The sequence below is a fragment of the Meriones unguiculatus genome, chromosome 14, assembly GCF_030254825.1.
Source record: "Meriones unguiculatus strain TT.TT164.6M chromosome 14, Bangor_MerUng_6.1, whole genome shotgun sequence".
NCBI classification, from domain to species: domain Eukaryota; kingdom Metazoa; phylum Chordata; class Mammalia; order Rodentia; family Muridae; genus Meriones; species Meriones unguiculatus.
The window spans coordinates 13,004,544-13,027,114 of NC_083361.1; the positions used below are offsets into that span (position 1 = coordinate 13,004,544).

Genomic DNA, 22,571 nt, shown 5'->3' on the forward strand with positions numbered 1-22,571 from the left:
ACCTGAGTTCACATCCCAGAACTCAGCCATTATCAAAGCTGGAAACATCGTTGTCTCCATACTAAAATCTTTGGCAGAATGGGAAGCAGACAGGAGAATCCATGGAAGCTTCTAAACCAAGTCACAGAACAATAGACCCTAATTCAAACATGTAGGAAGTTCCACCATCCCAAGTTGTCCTTTGACCTCCATATACAAGCCCTGGTGTGCATAGTCCCCACCCCCTAACCACACACATCTTGGGGATTCTCCTTTCCCCTTATATTTTTTCTGAGAGGAAAGAATTCAGTCCTAGAAGTCTTAGATTTGTCACTGAACAGTGGTTTGAGGGTAGAAAAGCTAAAGGATGAAAATTCAAACCCCCGCTCCTGGTCTTATGAGCTATGATGAAACTGCATCAACATGCCTCCAAAGTGAGAACAAGACCTAGCCCGTAACCCAACAGCATTGGAAAATGTACATTACTGTCAACACCTCTTTCCAGTAGGAGATTCAACTGCACCTGCACCTGCTATATGAAAGAACACCCAAAACTTCTCTCCAGTACTGACAGTAGCCAAAGCAGACCGAAAGAGCAGCCCTATACATCTCCTGTGACCACTGATCAGATCAAACAGTCCTGCCAAGACCCACAAGCAGCCTTTGTAGGCACTGGACAAAGTGATAAAACTCATAGGTTCTATACTTACCAGCAGTCCCAAACCCCACTGACAAAAATCCCAACATCATAGTTCATGCTGAACTCTTATCGATGCCCCAATCTAACAAAAATTAGTTACAAAGGAAAAGACTAAAACTTCAGGGTTTTTTTGTTTGTTTTTTTTTTGGGGGGGGGGATTAAGTCTTGAAACAGGGTCTTAATACACATACCAGGTGGGCCTCCAACTCAGAGACCTGCCTGCTTCTGCCCAAGAGCTGAGGTTAGTTATGTGCTGCCACGTCAGGCTCAAACTTGCATACCTGGGATTCTCTATCTCCCACCAAAGTGTTGTGACTATAGATGGGTCCAGTCCCGTGCGCAACTTCAAAATGATAAGCCTTCCTTCTCAAATCTATTTAAGCTTAGCCCTAGAATTAAAGCCAGCCCAAGCTAGGCTTGCGCTAGTTATAAAAATCCAGTTAGCATATGCCTTAATCCCAACAAGGCCTGGCCTACAGTTTCAGGTCAGCCAGAGCTCGAGGAGGAGACAAGCTTAAGCAAAGGGGTTGGAGAGATGGCTCAGCAATTATGAGCACTGTTCTTGTAAAGGATGCAGATTCCATTCCCAGCACCCACACATTGGCTCACAACTATTCATAGGTACACACACCCACAAAGGCAACATACTCTTGGGACACAAAATATGTCTATCTTAAAAAAAGTGTGTTGGCAAAGAGACATGGTGAGAGGATGCAGGAAGTACAATGTGAGGCAGGGATGGGGACAGTGCATGGACTTTGGGGCTATCACAAGAAATCAGATGTTGTAAGGCTAAAGAGAGGGCAAGTTCAGTGGTTCACAGCACTGAACTTGCAGACTAGGGTTTAGACCTCTGTATGCCAAGCAAAGCCTCTGGCCACATACATGTACACAGCACCCAGGGACAGATGTATACACATAACTTAAAATAATGAAAAAAATCTTAGGAAGAAAAGTCAAGCAGACAATGTGTACTTGCATCATCTTGAGAACGTCAAATTGCCTTTTTCTGTGTTAACTGGTATCCTTGTTAGGTTTCTATTATCTTTGCTGAATACTATGACCAAAAACAACTTGTGGAGGAAAGGCTTTATTTGGCTTACATATGTGCTCATGATGAGAAGCCAGGACTCAAGATCATCATCCTTAGCTATAGATGGAGGCTAGCTGGGATAAAGGAAAGATGGCTCAGTGATTAAGAGCACTAGCTGCTCTTCCAAAGGACCTGGGTTCAATTCCCAGCACCCACATAACAGCTCACAACTGTCTGTAACCCCAGTTCCAAGGGATCTGACACCTTCACACTAATGCACATAATTTTTAAAGTTTGTCAACTCCTAACTTAACATTGGCAGCTCACCAAAACACAAGCACACTATAAATGCATGAAATTACCTTCAAACTGAAGTGTATGTATAGCCAAGTGAGTTCATGTTTTTAACCCCAAAATACATCAAATATGAAGACCCAAAATTTAAAAATAGCTGAAACCCTGAGTACTTCTGGCCCTAATCATTCTACGTATTGGTTACTAAATTAACCTATATTAGTTAATCTGTATATTAAATTTAAAGAATTAGTCACAAGTTCAGGTGTTTTCCCTCAAGGGTGGGAATTTCACTTTTATTTGCAGACTGATGGCTTGTATGAGAAAGTTGGTGGTGGAATTGTTTGGAAAGGACCAGCACTTCCTAGCATGCTCTCTGCCTCTTGCTGACAATCTTGAAATGTTAGCTCTGTTATTCCTGATACCCTAACCTTTGCTCTAACATCATAGACTATAAACCCAATTAAATACAGTTAAGTTGCATTGGTCATGGAGTTTTATCACAGCAAAAGAGTAAGTCGGTCACAGTAAACAAAATTGGCCAGATTTATCTCAAACTCTGGAAAAAAATCAAATGCCTATCAGCCTGGATGACATCAAGGTGCCCGAGCTGCGCAGTTTCTGTAAAACCTCACATTGCAAGAATCTCCAACTGGGCAACACTGACACCTCTTGGGGAGGTGGTGCACGGACAAGCCGGCTCTTAAAAAGAACTCCCTTCAAAGCTTATCTCATGGCCCCACCCACCCCAATCCAGCCCGTTAAACCACTTTGGGAAATGGATAGATGATTCCTCAGTTAAATACTTGCCTTTCTAGAGTTTTGCTCCAAACACCGAGGAACTAACACCCTCATCTGAGAGCATTCACAAATACTGCTAACAAGTGCCATCACTCACATACACAAAAAATAAACCCCAGTAACTACACTATCTCAAAAAAGGCAATTTAAAGTTTTGTCTTTTAAGGATGTCCAGCTTAGCTTCCCACTACAGCACCAGCACTCTCCAACAAATTGCTAAAGTTTGTCTTGGCCCATCAAGCTGAATAGCCCCCAAAAGCCTTTCTCCCTGGTTCACACAGTACACCAAAGCCTGGACTATAACACTACAGCCAAGATTCATGAAATCTTTAACAACTCTAGATTCAATTATCTCCCCAAGCCTAACTGAACTGCTGACATGCCCTTTGCTGTCATTTTATTCTCTCTAAACTAGCACCACAAAAGCCTGGAACTTGTGATTTTCCTGCTTTAGCTTCTGAATGGCAAGATGATGGTTATCTGCCATCACATCTTGTCTCCAAAGGCTCAATAAATGCATTAAAACTCTTAAGTATCACAGTACTATCAGTTCTGGGCATATAGCACAGAAAATGAAATATACAAAATAATGTCAAACACCTATTTTTTGCAATACTTACAAAGCTGAGACAGGCATGAACCAGTACAACCAGCACATATGTATGTACAAGCATTCACATGTACACAGCTCTGCACAGACACCAGTGTCTTCCTCAAAGAGATCTAACCACTGGAGCTCCAGGTAATCCTCAGAAACTAACAAATTCAAGACCAGCCTGAACGGGCTAGAGATGGCTCAGAGGTGAAGAGCACTTGCTGTTCTTCCAAAGGTCCCAAGTTTACTTCCCAGCAACCACATGGTAGCTCACAACCATCTGTAATGAAACCTGGTACAAGCCCTTTAAAAAAAAAAGGCCTGGGGTAGGTCTGAAAAAAAAAAAAAAAATGCTAAAACAGGGCTAGAGATGGAAACAGTTGAGAGTGCTTGCTGCTCTTTCAGAGAATCTGGGTTCCAGTTCTCAGCACCTACATGGTGACTCAAAACCATCTATAACTCTAGGGATCTGGCCAACATGTAAAACCAACCATGAATGCACATGCTACACATACATGCATTCAGGCAAAACATTCATACACATTAAGATACATTTCCAGGGCTGGAGAGATGTCTCAGAGGTTAAGAGCACTGTCTACAATTCCAGAGGTCCTGGGTTCAATTCCCAGCAACCATAGAGTGGCTCCACCTATGCTAGGATCTGATGCCCTCTTTTGGCATGCAAGTAAACATGCAGACAGAGCACTATTACATAAAAAATAATCTTTTCAGAATTGCTTTAGCAATTTCTTTGAGCCTGCTGCAGCATGACACCCCTGCAATCCCAGCACTCAGGGAGGCAGGGGCAGGTAGATTCCTGTGAGTCTGAGGCCAGCCTGGTCTACAAAAGGAGTCAGGACAGCCAAGGATACACAGAGAAACCTGGTCACAAAAGGGGAAAAAAAAATCTCCAGGGGTGATGGAACATTTTTAATTTCAGCACTCATGAGTTCAAGGGAAGCCTAAACAGTGGGTTCTAGGGCAGCCCAGGCTGCATACAGCAACCCTGTCTCAAAAATAAGCCTTTTAAAAAGTTGCTTAATACAGCTAGCAATGGTTCAGAGGTTAAGAGCACTGGTTGCTCTTCCAGAGGTCCTGGGTTCAACTCCCAGTAACCAGATGGGGGTTCACAACCATCTATAATGGCATCTGATGCCCTCCTCTGGCCTGCATACCTACATGTGGACAGAGCATTCATACATTAAAATATACATAAGCAAATACAATTTTTAAATTTTGCTTAATTATATGGGTAACTGACATAGAAAATGCAGCCAGGTGGTGGTAGCACGTGCCATCAATCACAGCACTCAGGAGGCAGTGCCTACACAGTGAGTTTCCAGGGCAGTCAGTGCTACACAGTGAGACCCGGTCTCAAAACAAACAAAAGTAAATTTTAAAACAATTATGCTACAAGGACCTGGACTTGTTCACACAGGCCTTTAATCCCAGGACTCAAGGAGGCTAAGGCAGGCAGATCCATGTGAGTGGATCAGAACAGCCTACTGTACAAATCCAGTCAAGAGAAATCCTGTCACACACACACACACACACACACACAAAGTCGTATGTAAAATTAGGTTGACTAATCCTCAGTTCCTAGATCCTGGAACTCTCGTCAAAGCTACCTACTACTAAACTATGTACAGAAACACAGAAAGGAAGGGGAAACAAAGGCGGGCAACCAAGAATTGGAGGCACACCTGTTACTCCAACATAAACTAACCAAAGTTGCTTTGAGCCTGGGAGTTTTAAGACAAACCCGGGCAAAGTATTTAGACTGCTTAGTTATATGAAAGCATTAATGGGCATCCATAAGCATGTAAATAAACTCTGTGGTTAATGCTCGTATGCCTGTTTGTATGGGGGCAAATGAGCACGGCTGTTTATCAAAGAGCATGTTCTTACAATTATGTCTTGAAAAACTGTGGGGGATGTGAGCCTGTATGTCTTTACGAGATGAGTTAGTCATGTAAAGGCAGCCAAGGGTTCCTGCTAACAAATCTGATGCCAATTTCAAATCCTAGAATCCATAAGGTCAACACACAAATGTCTCCTCTCACCTTCACACAGAACACGTAACATGTATCAACATACACACAGCAGACAGATTAGATGGCTGGATGGATAAAACAATCCTTCACTACACGGGCCTGGATGGCCTAGAATTATGTAAACCAGGCTGGGTTTGATCCACATACCTGCAGCCGCTAGGACTGGGTGTGTACAAACCACATCCCATTAAAAAAAAAAAAAAAATTTAAGGTATGCTTTGTTAAACAGCAGGCGCAGAAGCACACGACTTTAATCTCAGCACTTAAAGAAGACAGGTGGATCTCTCTGAGTTCCAGGCTAGCCTGGTCTACAAAGCTGAGTCAAACAAAGCACTCATAGGGCTGGGTTCAATTACAGCACCTAAAACAAAAAGACAAAACTGTTTCTAGTAATTCAGTAACATTTAAAATGTAGAAAGCTTGCCAGACTTGCAATCCCAACCACTCAAAAAAGCTGAGGCAAGCAGGAAAAATCACAAATCCAGGGTCAGCCTGGTATAGAGAACAAGTGACTGCAACACCAGTCTGTACAACCAAGACGCTGTCCAAAAATAACTCAAGGCACAGACACTGGGAGCTCTTATCTAGCAAAGATTCCATATATTCAATCCATAGGACTGAGAGGGGCAGAACTTAATCTGATGTTACTTTTCTCAGTTAAGAAAAGGCTCTTACTTGACTATCATTAAAAGATTCCCAAGAGCAAGAATTCAGAAGTTTACAAAAAACACTGCATATCACAATTTTGGCACTACAACCAATTGTCTTCATCCATTTATTTCATCTACCCACATACTATTATCAAACATTTGATGCTATCTGATATTAAACCACAACCTCAGGGTTGGTGATAGCTCAGTGGTTAAGAGCACTGTCGGTTCTTCCAAAGAACCCAGGTTCAACTCCCAGCATCCACATGGCAGCTCACAACTGTCTGGTACCTCTAGTTCCAGGTGATCTGACGCCTTCACACCAATGCACATAAAATAAAGTTAAACCACAACCTCAGGGTGAGAGGGAGCTCCAAGGTCAAAAATCACATGAGAAAATTCCAAGACAGCAAGTGCTATATAGAGACACTGTCTCAAAAAAAAAAAAAAAAAAAAAAAACACTAGTCTTACACAGGACATAATTTAGTTCTCAGCACCCACAGCATGTGCTTAGAACTGCCTATAACAGCTACCTCCAGGGATCCCACGCTTCTAGACTACACACACGTACACCAACACATGCAGACCATACATACATATAATTTTTAAAAATTAGAAACAAAAAGAGCTTTAGCTTTCATTCCTTCTAGCTGTATGGATTAGGGGAACAACCTATTAGCACCCTCTTAGGTGAAGCAAGGTAACATCCAAACCAAATTAACAGCCTACCAAACTAGCAGACTCGGGACAGAATTACATCTTAGCTCTAAGTTCTCATCCAGGCATCAGATTTACACACAGGCACCAAGTTTAATAAAACACACTGCTGAAGAGCATTCAGGGCATTCAACCTTAAAGCATGCCTTTTCCTTTAGTGCAAGCAAGTGAACCTTTAACAAAGCCATGCTTTCTTGCCTCACTAGATCTGAAGAAAAATAACTCTCTGGCTACACTTCTCACCTGGCAATGATGATGCAGGCCTTTAATATCAGCACTTGGGAAACAGGCAAATGGATTTCCCAAGTTCAAGGTCAGCCCGATCTACAAAGCAAGTTCCAGGCCAGCCAGGGTTACACAAAGAAACAATGGGGTGGGGGTAGGGTTGGGGGTGGTGTTAATCCTTCAGCATGAATTTCCACATACAATTTGGTTAGGGTGGTACTCAGTAACCAACTCAGCAAGAAAGCACTTCCCGGGGCTGGAAAGATGGCTCAGTGGTTAAGAGCACTGTCTGCTTTTCCAGACCACCTGAGTTCAAATCCCAGCACCCTCATTGCAGCTCAAAACTAACTACAGTTGCATGAATCCGACACCCTCACAGACATACATTAAGGCTAACTTTAAAAAGGCCAACACATCCCAACCTCAGATCTCAGCACATACAGTATGCTTCAGAGAACATTGTCTTCTCTACAAACTGTTAACCAGGTTGACATGGTGCCATCTGTAATACCAGCATTGGAAAAACAGAAGATTCTCAGACATGTCTATGTACACATACGTATCTAGGATAAATTTATGTATTACACACACCTATATTATGTACCTTATATATATTGGACTATAAGAGGAGAGGGAGAACAGGGCATCTTTGTGTAGCCCTTGCTGTCCTAAGACTCCCAGAGATCCACCTACTTCTGCCTCCTGAATGTTGGGATTAAAGACATGTGCCACCAATGCCTGGTTAGGACTTTTAACACATTTTCTGAGAACAGCCTCACATTTTCTGAGAACAGCCTAGGTTACTAAGCATGCTAAAAGGCAAGACCATCCAAAAAAAAAAACCTTCAGTGGAGGTATGAATCAATGAGCAGCTCATGCCTGATATTACCAAACACTGTGGTTAACACAAAATCCATCTTTGCACTTGGCAGCTTTAGTATTGACATGACACTGCCACCTACAATGTTCCTGCTCAAGAACAGTGCAACTGGCCAGGAATGATGACACACACCTCATCTTTAGTCCCAGAAATAGTGAGACGTGTATTTTTTTCCAAGACAGGGTTTCTCTGTGTAGAAACCTTGGCTGTCCCTGACTCATTCTGTAGACCACCCTGGCCTTGGAGATCCACCTGCCTCTGCCTCCCAAAGCCTTGTTACAGGTGTGCACCACTGCACTCAGCTGTTCCTTTTTTAAGCATGTTATAGCTTGACGTTGGTGATGCACACCTATAATCCCAGCACTCAGGAGGCAGAGGCAAGGGGATCCCCGAGCTCAAGGTCAGCCTGGTCTAAAGAACAAGTTCCAAGACAGCCTGGGTTACAAAGAGGAAACACTGTCTCAAAAACAAACAAAAAAAGCATGTTACAAAAACAATAAAGAGTATGTCTGTTTACTGTCTGTGTCATGTCACACTCAAAGATATGATACCTGCCCTCCTTATAAGCACTGTAATTTTGTGCTGACCCATTTGGCTGATATTCGGGGAAACTGCCTTTCTTTTTTGCATGACTATAGTCCACATTGGTTCCAGACTTCTGATCTTCCTGTTTCCACACCCAAGTACCAGGGTTACAAAAATCTATTAACCATTCCCAGCTGAGTTTGGTCTGTTAGCTTTGGGACAGGGTAGGACTACTAATAATCAAGCTGCAAATCCTGTCTCCCCAGTGCCAGGACCCATGTACAACACCATGCCTAGTTTACAGTTCTACATACTAATGAAAATTCAATGTTTACCAAATATCAACAAGTTACTAAATGTAACGAGTGAAAAGGCTGGGGGGAGGGGGTTTACAGTGTTTTAATTCACTGACTCTACCCAAAGGAAGAATTTTGTAGCCAGGAGTGGCACAGGTCTTTTAACCTTAGCATCCAGGATGCAAAGTTAAGGCCAGAGTTATCAATTTACCATAATCCTATAATCCTAGCTGAAAAAGGACTGAGTTCAAAGCATCAAATTTCAAAATACAAATGACCAACAGACATACGATTTAGGCAAGATGTGAAAGTGATCAACGGAGACCACTATGCATTGGTCCTTTTCCTGAAGAAAAAAAAAAAAAAGCCAACCAGTCATTCACCACTTTCTCAGAACGCACTCAAGAATACCTTGGTCTTTTCTCTTAGACCAAGATTACTGTAGTGTCTCAGCCGGGCGTGGTGGTACACCCCGTAATCCCAGCCCTCTGGGAGGAAGAGGCAGGTAAATGAAGGCCACCCTGGTCTACAAAGTGAGCCTAGGACGGGAAGGCTATACAGAGAAACCGCGTCTCAACAAAATTAAATTTACTTCATCCTACTTCTTGCTAGTTAGGAACAAATTAATGACTCCAATTCCTACAGTACAAGATAATCTCTGGGGGAAATAATGATCCATCTTCCAGAGTGAACTGAGGGGACCAGAATATAACTAAAATGATGGTTTTTTAATGGGAACCAGAGATATGGTTACAAGTAGGGTAGTCTGACACACACACACACACACACACACACACACACACACACACACACACACGGGGGGAAAAAAATCCATGGGCAATCCTGAATTGAAAGTTTACAAAATAACAAGGGTAACACTGGGTACAAGAAGAGCTGTTCCAGAACGTCAGGAGCCAGGCTAATATGGCCTCTCCCTGCGATCCTGTCTGTGCTCACCCCTGAAAAGAACAAATATCAGTTAGTTAACAGACTATCCATGCTTACCCTTCAAATACCCTAACTTATCTCTTCAAATAACTTAAGAAAAAAAAAAAAAAACAGCCAAAATACTGGATTCCCAATTCTTCCTCTCCTCCATTCCCACAGATGTAACCAACTAAGCTGTCTTCCCACTTAACAAAACGTTATTTCCTCATGACTTCTGACCAAGTTTCTCAACTTTTGTTTTTAACTTACCTGGAGTCCATCTTGCCAGGGCCAAAACCGCCTCTGTCCCCACCACCCCGGCCCCCTCGGAAGCCCCCTCGGTCCCCGCCTCGGCCCCGGTAGCCGCCCCGGTCATATCCTCCTCTGCCACGTCGATCATCTCCATAGTTTCCCCCTAGGACAAAAGCAGTAAGACATGTATTATTCATCTACCGTCCCTCCCACTACGCTCTTCAATACCACATCTGCTCCCTTCTTACCCATGTGAGAGCCTCCTGGTCCCCCTCCAGGGCCATCTGGCTTAGGGGCCTTACACTGGTTGCACTCATTTCTCCAAGAGAAGTTCATGTTCTCACATGTACTAAAGAAATGAAAGGCAATTAATTTGGAAGAGTGCAATACAGAACACTAAATTCATAGGACTTCAAAAGCTAGATTCTCACCAAGAGCCAAAACAAATGTAGTATTAAACCTAGACCACTACCTTTTAGCTTCTTTTCCCATGATTTCAATTTACCACAGCTCAGCTTTAAAAACAAAATTTCAGTAATTCATGTTTGAAATCCTAAGTCTCACTCCACTGCACCTACACACGAATCATCCACTCCTCTTTTTATCCAGCACATCCATGCTTCTTACACTTTGAATCTCAAGTTATAGGTCTTATCTTAGTATCCAGTACTTGTGTCCAAATACATAGGTGTGGTGGTTTAAAGAATGGCCCTTAGATTCCCCAGCTGGGAAGGAATAGAAAATGGGGTGGGGACTGGCTTCTGAGATTTCAAAAGCCTGGTTCTCTCTGCCTCAGTTGTCTCAGCTACTACTCCATGCCATGCCCGCCTGCTCCATGTTCCACCCGTTGTTCATGACTAACCCTATGGAACCAGGGCAATAGGAAGGGAACTAAAAGCTGGGTGGTGGTAGCACAGGCCTTTAATTTAATCCCAGCCCTTGGGAGGCAGAGGCAGGTGGCTCTTGTAAGTTTGAGGCCAGTCTGGTCTATATATTAAGTTCCAGTATAGCCAGGACTACACAGAGAAACCATCTCAAAGAAACCAAAAATAAAAAGGACAAAAACGGTTCTGTACTTTCCAAAGGTCTAGATATTCATTCATTTGGAAACATAGCATGCCCCTAAGACTGCAAACTAACCTTCCCATAACAAACTATTAACTCAACTTTCCATTGACAGTGTGACCTTGACACTGCTTGGTCTAAAAAAATAAACAAAAACCAAACAAAAAAAAAAAGCCAAATTCACTCACGGATTAGGACACTTCCAGTCCCCAGCTCTTTGCTGTCCTCCACCTCCACCACCTCCACTGGGGAATCCTCCCCGGCCACCGCCTCCACTGCCACCTCCTCCATAGCCTCCACGGCCCATGGGTCCTAATACAGAAAGAATCATTCATTGGTTTCCTTACATTGGTTAGCCTACCTTTTCCATGAAACTTATTTTCACCATCTAAAAAAAAAAAGTAAATGACTCACCTCCTCGCCCTCGGCCTCCACGGCCATTTCCACCACCCCGATTGAAGTCAGCTCGGCGAGTAGCAAATGAAACTTTAATAGGATTCCCAGAGAATTCTTTACCTAAAGAAATAAAGGTGGGTGAATTACCCAAAATGAAATACATATGGAAACCTATTCCATGGTAAGCTTTGTTTCTAAAGGGTTTTTCCTGAGTAGCCCTGGCTTTCCTGATGCTTCCTATGTAGAATCAGGCTGGCCTCAAATTAAAAAATATCCACCTGTCTCTGCCTCACAAGTGCTGAGATTAAAGGCGTACATCACCATGCCCACCTTTGTTTTAATTTTTAAATGTCAACATTTTTTAAAAAGTAGATACAAAGATTTTGGGGCTAGTTATAAAGATTTTTGGTGCACACCTTTAATCCCAGCACTTGAGAAAGTTTGAGTGCACAAAGAGAAACCCTGTCTCAAAAGACAAAAAAAAAACAAGGGGTGGACAAGAGGCTAGAAATGCAGTGTTGTAATAGGAAGGGCCTGGTTTAGATCCCCAGCACCATACAAGAAAACAAGATGGAGCACAATGGCTTGGTGGGAGCAGTGCTTGTCACCAAGCCTGATGACCAAACCGTGAGCACACACAGCAGAAAGGAATTAACCCCAGATGGTTTGTTCACTGACCTCTCTCTATACCATGGCATGTACATACCCACCCATGTACACACAACTTCCAAACCTACATATCCAAAACACTTTTAAAATCTAAGGCTGCCTTCTTGAAAAGATTAATAAACTAATGAGATACAATCAAAAATGAGACCACACTGAAATTACAGATAAAATAGATGCCAAAGACCTACAAGATGGCTCAGCAGGTAAAGGTTTTGCTTGCAAACCTGACTATGTACCATCCCCATGAACCATGCAAGAGTGCACCTGTTAACTGTGAGATAGGTGCCACCAACATGGAACCCGTTTCCCCTCCAGCACCCACCTCCATCACCTTTCTCATACATACCATCAAACCAGTCGATAGCTGCTTTAGCAGAAGGTGGATCATCAAATGAGACTGTTGCCTCACCCTTCAGCTTGCCAGTTTCCCTATCTGTATACAAATTAATCATAGGCTGTCCAGTTTTCTTGTTTGTCTGAACAAAACAAAATGAATTATCAAATTTTAGAAGACACATGCAGGTTTGGGCCTAGAATTTGTATATAACCTACACAATCCACAGGCTATACAGTACTTTCTGTGGATACAGTACTTTCTCAACTACCACAATTACACAGGACTCAATCTCCAGCAAGGCAGCAAAACTCCACATTATTTACAATACAATATAGCAATGTTATAGAGTTGTTTTGTTATACTGTTTTAGTCTAGACAAGTTCAAAACGAACGCGTGCTCTAAAAAGCTAGTTCAATCTACTACTGAAGAGCCTGTAGAAATGAAACCTCTAACTTTCCCCTCAGCCTTAGTCTCACACTTTGGCTGCCCTCTTTCCAATTTACTCCTCTACTTCTCCACTTACTCTACTTCTCAGGTAACTTAAATTTAAGACTTGATTTACACTATGCCTTAGAGGACATCCTTTAGATATCTTTTTGTGGTTTCCTCTTAGAAACAACCAAATTTTCTTTGCTTGGTAACAACCATTTAGACTTCAGTTTTGCTAGATATGAGGCACTTACAATTCCAAATTCCACTAAATTTTATTTTTTGAGACATAGTCTCTACATATGATCCTGGCTGTCCTGGAACTGATTCAGATCAATCTGGCCATGAACTCAGATCACACCTGTCTCTGCTGGGAATAAAGTGTGTGCTACCAAGGCTCCACTCAAGTTTAACAGTTAAAGTGTATATAAAACAAACAGAAAAATAAAATAGAATTTTACGAAGTTTAATATCAGCCGCAGCTACATACCAAGCCCCCTAATCTCAAAAAATGCCAGCAATACTGCTTTTGCTACTGACAATCAGCAAGACTTGTTTTTAATAACGTCAAATGTGAAATCCTGTAATAAAAGTAAAGGAAGCATCTACTGTTTCACAAGTACCTTAATAATGCCAATCTGCTTGAAGTAATCAGCCACAGACTCAATTGTAACATTCTCGCCCAGGCCTTGCACAAAGATGGTATTGTTGTCTGAATTATCCTGTTCTGCTTGTTCAACAGCAAAGGAGGATTTGAAGAGCACAAGACAAAGGGTTAGGGTCAAATACATCAACATCATCTTAGTATTTGATATTAAAAAGCTTTCAAGGGAAATGTTCAGAATTCTCAATACTTTATTAAATAAACAACCTATCCTTATTCTAGTATTTGAATATTCATTTACCACCTTCATTCATTGCTTGTTTATTTACTTTAGTTTTTCCAAGACAGGCTTTCTCTGTCTAGCCTTGGCTGTCCTGGAGCTCACCTTGTAGATCAGGGACTCAAGAGATCCACCTCCCTCTTCTCCCAAATGTTGGCCTTACAGGTGTGCTCCACCACCACCACCCCCTTTTATTTTATTTTCTTCTTTCCCACATTTATTTGTTTATTTTGGGAGGGTTTTGGGGACAGGGTTTCTGTGTATAGCCCTGGCTGTCCTAAACTCATTCTGTAGACTAGGCTGGCCTTGATCTGCCTCTCAAATACTGGAATTAAAGGTGTGTGCCTCCACCACCTGGCTTGTTTTAGTTTTAAGACAGGGTTTCTCTGTATAGCCCTGGCTGTCCTAGAACTAGCTCTGCAGACCAGGCTGGCTTATATCTGAGACCAGTCTACTAGTAATAAACCCATCAGGCCTGGATTAGTTATGCATGCACTTAAAAATACCACCAACTTTAAATGAACAGCTCTCAAGCAAGGACTGTAGCAGCCAAAGCATCACCTGAGACTTAACTAGAAATGCTAAATACCAGACTCATTGCAGATCTCTGAATCCAGTATTTCTGGTATTTATATAAACTCTCTCCCTTCCTTTTCCAGTCTTTCATTGTTTTTATTTATTTCAAAGGAAACCCAAGTGAGAACTATGAAAAACAAGAACTTACCAGAATCATGTCGTGATCCTTGATCCCGAGGGCCTTAGTTACATGAAAAAAAAGAAAACAAAAACAAAAAAAAGGAGCCATTAGCTAACAGGAAAGGACAGATAAGGTATCAAATTAACATCATATTCAAATCCTTGCAATGTATCAGGTAATTGCTTCCAATCTCTCTTCAAACCCTACCCTGGGGCCTGCCCAGTGGAGAAAATTCTAGGCGGGTCTCAGGGAGACACAGGCCCCTTTCATAAGATCTTTGAGTCCCCAACACAGATAATGCCACACTTCAAGAAAATACTGTCTTCCCCCAGCTAGGGCTGGGAAATGTCCTCAGCATAGATGGGGGTAGGGACATTAGTAATTCATTTAAATTAACCAACCAACTCATCCATAACTTGGCCCTGTTCTCTCAGCAGAGAGACGTAAGCTCAGCACCAGCAATGTGATGTGCATCCATCCAGTTTCTCCAAACCTTACACCAAAGACAACCCTTGTAGAACAATTTTTAATTTCATATTGAAAACCATTCTTAACCATGTTGTTTCCCCAAAGCAACATAAAAGGAAAATAAGACAATATACATAGTAGCTATTGTATTTTAAAAGCATGTCCCAGGGAACAGACCAGAAATCTTTTCATAATACAGCCTCTATTTTTTTCCAGACACCATCTTTAACCAATGTTTACCTACGTTCATCATATATAAATATTGTACCTGTACACAGTGACACCTAAGTCATGAACCCAAGCCTTTGGCTTTAAGTGTTTAGACAAATCAAGAAACCATTTTGTTAAACCAGAAAAGTTCCAGCTTACTGGGAGACTTCTCAAATTTGCCATTTTTTCCATGAATTCAAGTTTATGCTGTTTAAAACCTGGTTATTTCCCATGAGCAACACAAGCTCTCAAGATCTCTGCAGCAGTCCACGCCTTCCTTCCCAGATCTAGTTTCTATGTGTTTGTCTGAGTACATATGTAGAATTGCATTGACATCACTCAGTATTTAATATAAACATATATACCAACTTTACCATCCTCAGGGTAGGGCACTACTTCATGTCCCTCTCCCTGAATTAAAACATTTGGGAGGTTGTGCACACATACATACATACACACACACACACACACACCTTAGACACACTGATCAAAAGGATCCTAAAGACAAGTTGGCACCACATATTCCAGAACACTCAGGTTGCTCATGATGGTGTGGTCACTAAGTGCTAGGCGTGGCAACACCCATCAAGAGGCCTATTAAATACTTCTATTAACTTGAGTAAAACCAATTTAGTAACAGACTGCCAAGAGCTTATCCCTGCCTGCCTCCAGGTTAGCACACATCTGGCAGCAGGAGGCATTCTACCCCACTCCCTTTCTGGAGGTGGCTACAGACACTTTAGAAACCTTTGACACTTAACAAGCTAAGACATCTGCAAATGAACAATCAGACAAAGCATTGCTGGGAGTTGGGAATTTTGGAAACTCTGTTCACTTACCACCAAATTTATTGAAGCCACCACGGTCACTTCCGCTGGAGAAGACAAGTTAGAAGAAAGGACATGAAGCTTCCAACGGCTACAAAAGGGTTTTTTGTTTTTGTTTTGTTTTAACAATCCCCAAACATGGGTAGGTGTTTTGGGAAAAAGATTCAAGTGGCTACTAAAATATACCCCTTCCTGACCACCCTTGTCTGACCTTTGAGCTTATCACACACACGTGTGCAATTTCTCAGACACAGTTTAAAGATTTTGCTTTAAAAAGTTGTATCTATATCCTCTGGAAAAAAGAAAAATGCTCATTTTCCTTGGTTGTTCTTCTGACGTAGATTTTTTTTTCCTCTTGTTGCAAGTGGTGGACAACCCAGCAGTTGGTTTAAAAGATCTACCCCCAATTACCCAGAAGACATTTCACACCAGGCCCCTGAGATAGCCCTGAACACATTTTTTTGTGGTTTTTGCTTTGAAAGCAGCAAGCAGACCCAACCCCATTCCATAAAATGTCAAAACCAAAGGCAATTTCCCCTTAGAGCAAGACAAACTCAGCTAAGCCCTAGCCTGACTACTGAGCTGTTTTTTTAATCACCCTTCACCCCCGGGGTCACCCCTTCTACACTGTGAGAAGAGCGGAGTATTTTGCAATGTCACCTTTCATACCTGTGGCACATAAAATGCAGAGCAAGTTAACAGTCACATAACAGTTTTTTTTTCTTTTTAAAGTTTTGCATTAAACACACGCACACAACAAGAGTTTTCCATATTTTTGCATGTCTTTGAGACTGCCCCCACCCCCACCTCTGAATACTTACCATTTACAAACTCAAAAAAACCCTACTTTTTTCAAAAAAAGAAATACCACTGACATTTTTCCCTTTTCAAGGGAGATAATAGGGACCTTTCAAAGTCACCAACAGATTTGACAAACTGTTTTTTTAACATCAAATCTAAGGTTTTACTTCAACTACAAGAGATCCTGTTGGACAAGTTGATGATTTTAACTGACCAAGAAAAGGTGGACAGTGGAATAAGAAAGCAGAATACCACTGTCAAGTGTACTTTGCCCTGAAAGTCTGCACACTTCAGTCAGGAGACCCCATAAATGAACCACGTCACACACAAAATCGTAGTCAAACTAGTGCAAATCAGGCTCAAAATTCAAGTAACTACAGAATGTGGATGAGTAATAGCCAATTCCTACAAGCTGAGGTCAAGTTAACCATTACCAACTCCCTTGGAGGACACATGGGAATACACAGAACAAGTTTCCCTAGTATTTCCCAGAAATGGAATTAATAATTTCCCTTGCAGAGAAGTCTTTACTCCCAAGTTTCTTGCCTGAGAAAACAATGACTCCAATCCATATGTATCTGTGTATATTCTCTTTTGTTTGGAAATAAATGCATCAATACTCAAGTATCTACTCAGAGCTGTAAAGATTTTGGCTCCCAAGTTCTCACAGAAACATAATAGGAATATAAACAAACACACACTACTGCCCACCAATTGAAGCCCTCACATATCCCCAGAGATTAATACTAACCATGCACTAGGGACTGACTTCAAGTGAGGAGATCCATGCAACACTCCCCCAGTGAAGGTACTCCCTGGCTCATGAGACACCTACCCCATGCCGCCTCTGCCTCCTCGGCCACCTCCACGGCCTCTGGGTTCATAGCCACCACTGCTTCGGTTGTAACCACCTCCACCGCCCCTGCCTCGGCCCCCACGATCCTGCTGGCCTCCCCCGTAGCCACCACCGCCGCCACCACTCTGGTCCTGATTGCCATAACCACCACCGCCGCCGCCACTCATGGAGGACTGATCTTGGCCATAGTTGCCTGTAAGGGAAAAAAAAAAAAAATAGTGCTTTTTTAAAAATGGGGGTGGGGAGAATGAGTGTAGTAGTTGTATTATACTTAGCATACACAAATTTGTAGTTTCAATTTTTAGCAAGTGAAAGGGTAACTAGTGCCAGTATAAAAGACAGTAAGAATTAGAAACCTAGTAAACTAAAAAGCCACTATTTTAGGATAATGAACAAACTCAAGAGAATAAGGAGACAAAACTAAGACACTCACCTCCACCACCCCCTCCACCTCCTCCACTGCTGCTATTGTACTGGTTCTGTTGTCCATAACCCTGAGGTGGGTTATAGGAGCTTTGCTGCTGTCCGTAGCTTTGTTGCTGTCCACCATAGCCAGACTGTTGGCCATAGCCTCCACTCTGGGGCTGCCCATAGCTGCTGCTCTGAGAACTGCCACCGTAACTAAATGAAAAACAAGGAAAACTAGAATTATGACACCAAAATACCCAAATACTTGCTTCACTTTTGGTCCATTCCCTTTCATTACCTATCAGAGAACCAGCAGTTCACCAACAGTTTGTAGCCTCATCCCACCTTACCTTCCTGAGGTGCTGCTAGGAGCTGGCTGTTGGCCGTAGCCAGGGTAAGAGGACTGCTGCCCATAAGAAGACTGGGAACTTTGGCTGCTGCCATAACCTCCAGTGGAACCATACCCCTGGGGAGCTGACTGAGTCCCATAGCCTGCTACAAAGAAAGCAAAGTTAGAAATGCTATTAAGGAAATAAAAGAGAGAAAGAGAGAGCCAGGTATATCAGTGCTCATTTAAGAAATTAATTTATTTAGTTTTATCTTTTTTTTTTTTTGGTGGGTGCTGGGAATTGAACCTGAGTCCTCTGGAGGAACAGCCAGTGTTCTTAACTGCTGAGCCATCTCTCCAGCCCCTTAGTTTTATCTTATGTGCATTGGTGTGAGGGTGTCAGATCCCTTGGAACCGGAGTTACAGTCAGTTGTGAGCTGCTACATGGGTGCTGGGAATTGAACCCACATCCTCTGGAAGAGCACACAGTGCTCTTAACCACTGAGCCATTTCTCCAGCCCCAGTAACAGATCTAGTTTCAGGTCAACTAGTTCTATATGATGAGATCAGCTGAAGAAGAAAAAAAAAAAGGAATGGGGGTAATAAATACCTTGAAGAAAAATACTTCCCAGTACTCACCCATAATTGAAAGAAAAAAAAAAATAAAATCACCTTAGATTTTATTAGGTTTACTGACAAAGGCCAGCTACTGGGAGACTGAGGCAGGAAAATCACAGTTTAAGGCCACTCTGGGAATCATAGTGGAACTATCTCAAATCATTTTTTGTTGTCTTTTTTTCCCCCAGAGCTGAGGACTGAACCCGAGGCCTAGTAAGCGTTCCACCACTAAGCTAAAAACCCAACTCAAATCACCTTTTTAAAAGATTTACTTACTTACACAGTATTCTGCCTGCATGTATGCTTACACACCAGAAGAGGGCACCAGATCTCATTCTAGATGGTTATGAACTGCCACATGGTTGGAATTGAGCTCAGGACCTTAACCTCTGAGCCAACTCTCCAGTCCCCAAATGACAACCTGGGTCCAATCCCTGAAACCATCATAAACAGGCACAACTGACACCCTACAGCACTGTCCTCTGACCTCCACACATGCACCATATAATAAGCACATGCCTGCACTAAGGGAAAACTAAAAATCATGCTTGCCTAGTTTTTAAGTCTGTTAATCTTGAAACACAGTAGGCCCAGTGTGTCATGCAGAGAATCCTAGAACTCAGGAGGCTGTCTCAGGGAGTGAGCTGAGGAGGCAGCTCAGCTTTAAGTGTTTGCTAGCATACACAAGCTCTGCTTTTCATCTTCAGCACCACATAAACAACTCAGGAGGCTGTCTCAGGGAGTGAGCTGAGGAGGCAGCTCAGCTTTAAGTGTTTGCTAGCATACACAAGCTCTGCTTTTCATCTTCAGCACCACATAAACAAGTATTGTGACATATGCCTTTGCTCCCAAGCACTCAAGAGGCGGGAAGACAGGTGTTCAAGGCCATCCTCAGAAATATATCAAATACTTGGCCTACATGGACAGGGTGGTGCACACCTGTAATCCCAGCCCTCTGAGAGGCAGGTGCATCTCTGTGGTTTGAAGCAAGCCTAGTCCACACAGTGAGTCCAGGACAGCCAAGGCTACACAGAGAAACCCTGTTTCAAAAAAAGAAAGACTGACAAATGCAGACTGACAAGGGAAAATGAGAGTTTCAGTACTGTTCAGGTTTAGGAAAAGGAAAGGGAGCCAGGCACCATGGTGCACGCCTATAATCCCAGCACTAGGAAGGTGGATCTCTGAGTTCGAGGCCAGCCTGGTCTACAGAGTAAGTTCCAAGACAGCCAGGGCTACATAGAGAAACCCTCTCTTGGAAAGGGGAAAAAAAAAAAAAAAAAAAGGAAAAGTTAAAATTCAGATAACTACAAAGTGTTCCACTAAGAGACTCACTGTTCTGGGTTTGTCCGTAAGAAGAACCATAGCTGCTCTGGCCATATCCTGAAGTGTCAGCTGACTGGCCATAACCACTGTAACTCTGCTGGCCGTAGGGTTGGTTGCTCTGTTGGGAGTAGCCCTGGCCAGGCTGAGTGGGATAGGCCCCATAGCTAGGAAAAAGAAACAAAGTCAGTACATTTATCCTCAACTGAAAGAATAAAAAACAAAAGCAAAAGAAAATTAAGTTACACTGATCACCCTCGCTGACAGCACTCACCTTTGAGTTGCTTGTTGGGTATAATCTGTAAAAGATGGAAGAGAAAAAAGGTCTTGTTAATTTTTTAACTTTTGTACTAGGGACTTGAGAGCAAATAAATCTACAAAAACATCATTGCAAAAAACAGGCATAAGTTCCTCATGATACACCAAGGCGTGCAACATGGTGAAAACACCACGTTTTCGATCTTTACAGCCACCTTCATAGGAAAAAGCGGCACCTCCAAGGAAGCCGCTCAAATAAGACCCTCCAACACCAAACACATGTCTGTATAAGCACTTTATTCATCCTGTGACCAACCTTGAAAACCTTATTAAGTCGAGTTTTTAAGTACAAAGCCAAGCAATCAAGGCAGCAAAGCTCTCAAAGCACCAGACCTGTGGCTCCAAGTGATCGTGTTCCTGCCTACTATGCGCAGGGGCAAAGAACATTTCCGAGGAGCTGAGACTAAGCTGCTCCGCGCAAGAAACCCAGGATCTGCGCCCGCAGGATGACAAAAATGACAGCGGGGAGGGTGTGGCCTCGGGGACCGACTCCTTGGACTGCCTTCCTGCCCCCAGGAAAACAAAATCCCGAAATGGGATCCTCAGGCCCGGTACCAGGCCGTTTGGTCACTCCCGAGCGGTTCCCTCCACCTCACGGACACGCGGGCCAGCGATGGGAGGGTGCGCTCCGGCAGGGAGGACACGGAGGCGGGAACAGGGCGGCCCAGCCCCTTCCCGAGGGACCCGGGCGGCAGGGCGAGGCCAACCCCGGGCCAGCGGGCTTCCGCCGAGGGTCTCGCGACAAAAACCCAAACCCAGCGGAGACAGGCGGGTGGAGGGAGGGGATGGGGGGGAGGAAAAAAAACGCGCCGAGGAAGGGGGAGGGGCCAGAGCAGCGCGTGCGCGCGCCAAGTGCCCGGATGCAGCACTGCGACAAAGCGAGGCCCGGCGGGGAGGGAGGGAAGGGAACCAGGGAGGGGGTGGGGCGAGACCAGGGCGACCCAGCGTTTCCTCACCCCTCACTCCACGTCGCCAGGCAGCGTCCCTCTCCACCCTGGGCCCCAGTGAGTGGGCCATGAGAGAGAGAAAGAGAGAGAGTGCGAGAGAGCGCGAGCTCTCTCAAGACTCCGCACCGAAGGCGCCCGAGGAGCCAAACAAAATGGCGACACCGCCCTCCCCTTCCGTCCTCCTCCTCCTCCTCCTGCCCACGCTGCTCCCCGCGCCGCGGAGGTGCGGGAGCCCACAGCCGCCCCGCCACCCCGGCCCCGCCGAAAACCCAAAAGCCTTGCTGCGGGGGAACGAGGCCTCCCAGGGACGCGCCATCGCCGCCTCGCGCCCCGACCTACCGTTTGAAGCCATGTCCGCGCACGCGCGCACAGGCCGCCGGGCGACGGGGTTCCGGGCGACTGCGAGGGGACGCCGCGAGGACTGAGCCGCCCAGCCTCCCGCGCCGACCTTAAGTACGCCTCCCGCCTACGCGCCCCGCGGACGTACCAAGGCGGGCGGCGCGAGGGGGAAGCGCGCCCGGGCCCCCGCCCCGCCCCGGGGCCCGCGGACTACCCAGGCGGGCGAAAGCAAAACGGACTCGTCCCCGCACCGCCGGGCCCGCGAGCGCCGTCGTCTTCGGGAGAAGTAACTCCTTCGCCCCCCGCCCCGGGACCGGTCCTCGGCAGGCTGCTCCCCCTCCAGAGGCGTGATGGTACGTCCCAGCCTCCCGCTCTGGGCGGTGCCAGGGCCCTGCGCTGGGGAGCCGAGCCGTGGTCAAGGCCTGGACTGCCCGGGTGTGGGAACCCAGCTCGGCTGGGTCCCACTTTCACTAGGGAGGATGTGCTTCCGCTTGCCCTGGCCCGTCTCCCGAGTCAAGCAGTGCCGCCCTGGCCCCTCCACATTCTCTCCTGGCAGCCCTCTGGTCGGTCTCTGGCCTCTGGTCTGGTTTTCTTCACCTAGTGGTGCCTCCGCTTGCTGTTCTTTAGACCCCACCAAGGTTTGTGGATGGTGACGTTGGCCCTTAGTCTGGTTCAACAGTACCATGTATGTCTGCAGCTGAAGTGGCTTCCAAACCCACAATTT

General features: G+C 44.4%; 1 protein-coding gene across 4 annotated transcripts; it reads right to left on the minus strand.

Moving 5' to 3' along the window:
* Nucleotides 1–9,459: 9,459 nt before the first annotated feature.
* On the minus strand, nucleotides 9,460–21,987 carry Fus (FUS RNA binding protein). Of its 4 annotated transcripts, none has more exons than XM_021662022.2 (15): nucleotides 21,848–21,987; nucleotides 20,518–20,542; nucleotides 20,256–20,410; nucleotides 18,328–18,469; nucleotides 18,003–18,190; nucleotides 17,549–17,762; nucleotides 15,925–15,959; nucleotides 14,435–14,467; nucleotides 13,450–13,553; nucleotides 12,406–12,535; nucleotides 11,409–11,510; nucleotides 11,183–11,306; nucleotides 10,178–10,278; nucleotides 9,948–10,092; nucleotides 9,460–9,709 (listed from the first exon to the last, which is right to left on the minus strand). In XM_021662022.2, the coding sequence occupies exons 1-15, from the start codon at nucleotides 21,858–21,860 to the stop codon at nucleotides 9,670–9,672; spliced, it is 1,551 nt and encodes a 516-aa protein (XP_021517697.1). In that variant the 5' UTR covers nucleotides 21,861–21,987; the 3' UTR covers nucleotides 9,460–9,669. The 4 variants fall into 4 exon arrangements, with proteins under 4 accessions (XP_021517697.1, XP_021517696.1, XP_060222776.1 ...); XM_021662021.2 differs by having other exon boundaries at nucleotides 18,328–18,472; XM_060366793.1 differs by lacking the exon at nucleotides 21,848–21,987 and adding an exon at nucleotides 21,518–21,619.
* Nucleotides 21,988–22,571: the final 584 nt, after the last annotated feature.